The sequence below is a fragment of the Lipotes vexillifer genome, unplaced genomic scaffold, assembly GCF_000442215.2.
Source record: "Lipotes vexillifer unplaced genomic scaffold, Lipotes_vexillifer_v1.1 scaffold213, whole genome shotgun sequence".
NCBI lineage: Eukaryota > Metazoa > Chordata > Mammalia > Artiodactyla > Lipotidae > Lipotes > Lipotes vexillifer.
The window spans coordinates 5,837,908-5,841,462 of record NW_006780610.1 but is presented as its reverse complement, the minus strand read 5'-3'; the positions used below and the strand labels follow the sequence as shown (position 1 = coordinate 5,841,462).

Here is a 3,555-nt window from a genome sequence, read left to right as displayed (position 1 = left end):
CAGTATGCGGGCCTCTCACTGCTGTGGCCTCTCCCGTTGCGGAGCACAGGCTCTGGACGCGCAGGCTCAGCGGCCATGGCTCACGGGCCCAGCCGCTCCGCGGCATGTGGGATCTTCCCGGACCGGGGCACGAACCCGCGTCCCCTGCATCGGCAGGCAAACTCTCAACCACTGCGCCACCAGGGAAGTCCCAACTAACACATTTTAAAGCAACTATACTCCGATAAAAATTATGGAAATATCTTGCTACAAGTAGAAAAAGGCCTATGGCCCATTAACCAACTGAAAACTCAGAGAAAACCTCTGTTTGCCTCTGCCAGCAGTAAATCCTAAACACAGAATTGAGAGTTGAGAACCGTCTTGAGCTTTAACTACTGTTTCCAAATGTTGCTGCTGCATAAATTTGTCATTATGTCATCCAGCCAGCTCCGGGCGTGTCACCCACCACTGGCCGGAGACCAAGGGGGGCTCAGTACAAGGTGTTTCTAACATAGCAAGGGTTTGTGGGTTTTGTTTGTTTGTTTTGTTTATTTGAGAAAAACGGAAAGGAAAATGATGCAGCATCTAAAGCATTCAGATTGGACAACCTGCTTGAATTCTGATCAATACTTCATTGTTAGCGTTTTGCACATGATTGTAATTTTTATGTCAAAAGAAGCCAAAACTTGCAATACTATTTTTAGCAGACAAAAAAATAAAAGAACTAAATATAAAATGTATAAATATTTTTGACTTGAAAATTTGGATGGCACTGGGTGCAAATAGACCATTCATCCTTTGGACGGAATGTTTGGGAAAAAAGAGACTTGAAAAGGAGACGGTTGCTGTAAAGAGTCCATGGAGGGGTTATGTAGTACTGTAACTCACGACTGTTAAAAATAAATCAATAAATTGTCCTGTGCTGTATGAAAAAAAAAAAAAAATTTGCACCCTTGTAGCTTCTAAAGAATTTGACTCCCTGAAATTATCCTAGAGCAGCTACCAGTCTTTTCCTCTAATACTAAACATTTAAGATAAAGTTTTTGCTAATGTGTTAACTAAAGGCCCCTTAATCTTTCTAGATTTTTTTAAAAATTCAAATGTTCTATCTACTAATCTGACTTTGGTTATTAAGATGGAGAAATATAAGCCTTGGATGGGTGACCTAGTCCAGCAGCTCTAATTCCCTGGGCAAGAAAAGACAGAAACTATTCCCTCCTACCTGCATCTCCATCACTTTCCCCTTGCTGTTTGGGCTGAGTGACCACTCATAGCTGGTGATGCCGTGATCATCAGTGCTCTGATTCCCAAAGAGGGTGATGGAGTTTTGGGGCAGGGTGATCACTTGGTTGGGGCCTGCATTGGCCACAGGGGGGTAATCCACAGCCTTGTTCACTGTCAGGCTTGCAGTGGTAGAGTTGGTAGCTCCATCAGAGTCTACTACAGTCAAGCTATCAGGAAAGAGAGAGGAATGCAATCAGGGATGGTCTTAAAGAAAGAGGAATAGACATGGAAGAACTGAAAATCAAGGCTAAAAAATACCAATGTGGCAGGATTACCAATCGGTAACCAATTCTAACGCATTCTTTTTGGAAAGTTAGAATAATACTAGAAGCTAACACCGACTGAGGGTTTACTGTGTGCCAGGCACTGTTCTAAGCACTTTGTATCTCATTCAATCCTCACAACAGCTCTATAAAGTACTATCCCCATTTTACTCCTTATACATATGAGACCGAGGCAAAAAGAGGTAAAGTAACTTGCCCAAGCTTGAAAGCTTGAAAACAGTGGAGTCAGGATCTAAATCTAGACAATATATCTCTAGCACCATTTCTGCTGCCTGCACGTGTCTGTGGCTGGGACCTTTATAAGCATTGTCTGATCTGGCCCTCACAACAATCATATAGAATAGGTATCATCAACCTCACTATTATAGAAGCCTTAGAGAGGTAAGAAACCTGCCCAGAGCTAAACAGTGAGCCAACATGCAAGCCCAGTTCTCTGACTCCAAAGCCCAGAACCAAGTCCTTAAGAAGCAATAATCCCTGGCCACTATTCCTATGGGGTTCAAAGATGCTACACTAAATAAAGCAAGCTCTCCTCCCAACATCCTGTTCTGGCTGTGTACACAGCACAAGAATGGACCTCCTGGGCAGACAGCCTCTAGGATGGACCAGGGGGGCTAGCTCCAGTAAGATAGAAGCCTGAGATGGAAATGAATTCTCCTACGCAAGCGTCCCACAGTTTGTGCCAGTGTGAAAGAGAATTTGCAAGAGAAAAAAAAATGTTCATTTGTAAGAGCAGGCTTCTACCTAAATGATGCCTTCCAGCTGAACAGCCTAAAGCTTCTCTTGCCACCTCAAAATGTGAGCATAAGCAAGCAAGGAGGTTTGGGCTGCTTCCATTTTGCTGACAGAAAGAGGAAAAGCATATAAAAGACATGTCGTTTGTTTAAATCTCACAACCAGCCACAGAAAGAGCCAGACATCTGTGGGGTTTTTATCTCACAATCTCACTTTTGACCTATGATCTTAAGGGGACTTCTGATATTACAGCTTTTAGAAAAAGAACACAAAAACATCAGACACACAGACATGTGCAAATCAGCAAACATCTGAAAAAGAAAAATCCACAGAAGTTTTCCTCTCTTTCCAGTTTCTCTGTTTTCAGTTGTTGTTGTTTTTTAAACATGTCTTATTTGTCTCCTATTTTAGAACAAAAGCAAGTTATAGACAGATGGCAAAATGGCAGCTGTCCATTACGCTGACTTTCACCTCAGACAGTCCCTGGCTTGCACACAAAAGTTCTGGAACCAAACAGCAGCTGACCACAGGGCTGGGGAAAGAGGCCACTGCTCTGTAAAAGCAGGGGAGAGGAAAAGGTAAGTAGAATCAAACAGATTGGACCTTAATGCTAATCAAACCCAATCCCATCATTTCATGGACTGAGGCTTAGAAAAAAAGAACTGCACCCAATATCCCATTCACCCAAAACACTCTAGGTTAACACTGTGGTTAAAAGCTCAGACTCTGGAATCAGACAACCTGTGTGACCTTGGGCAAGTTACTTAACCTCTCTGTGACTATATTTCCTAATCTGTAAAATAAGAGCCATTATAATACCAGGTACAAGGGTTAAATGAGCTACTGCGTGCAAGAGCTCAGAACAGTACTTAACACAGTAAATGTTCAAGAAGCAGCAGCTATTATTGTTACTATTTCAAAAAGGATGAACATCACCCAGGCTAAATTCCATAACTGTTAAAATTCCTATATTAGAAATCCAAGGCGAAAACCAACTCACATTTCCATTTTAACTCAGTGAGAAGGCTCCTACCTTGTTGTAATAGCAGCTACCCTTCATTCACTTGAAGTCTTGAGTCAATGAGAGTGCTGCTAAGTCAGAACTTGTATATTTATTTGTATGGTAGGTGCTGTGCTAGGACATTCCTTGCTGCGTCTCTAGTAGTGTCTACAATGTGGTTAATCTCAGATCCAGTGGGGAAGACAGATACCCATGAACAAGCCATTGCACCATGGCAGGCACCACATAGAGGCAATGAGTGCAACAGGGAAA

General features: G+C 42.5%; 1 protein-coding gene across 1 annotated transcript in view; it reads right to left on the bottom strand.

Annotated features, from left to right (window-relative positions):
• The window catches only part of KIAA0319L (KIAA0319 like), a 107,933-nt gene that overhangs the window by 25,107 nt on the left and 79,271 nt on the right, over window positions 1-3,555 (bottom strand). The window contains exon 9 of the mRNA XM_007453841.1: window positions 1,202-1,430. Within this exon, the coding sequence (XP_007453903.1) occupies window positions 1,202-1,430 (229 nt within the window). The remainder of the gene's footprint in view (window positions 1-1,201; window positions 1,431-3,555) is intronic.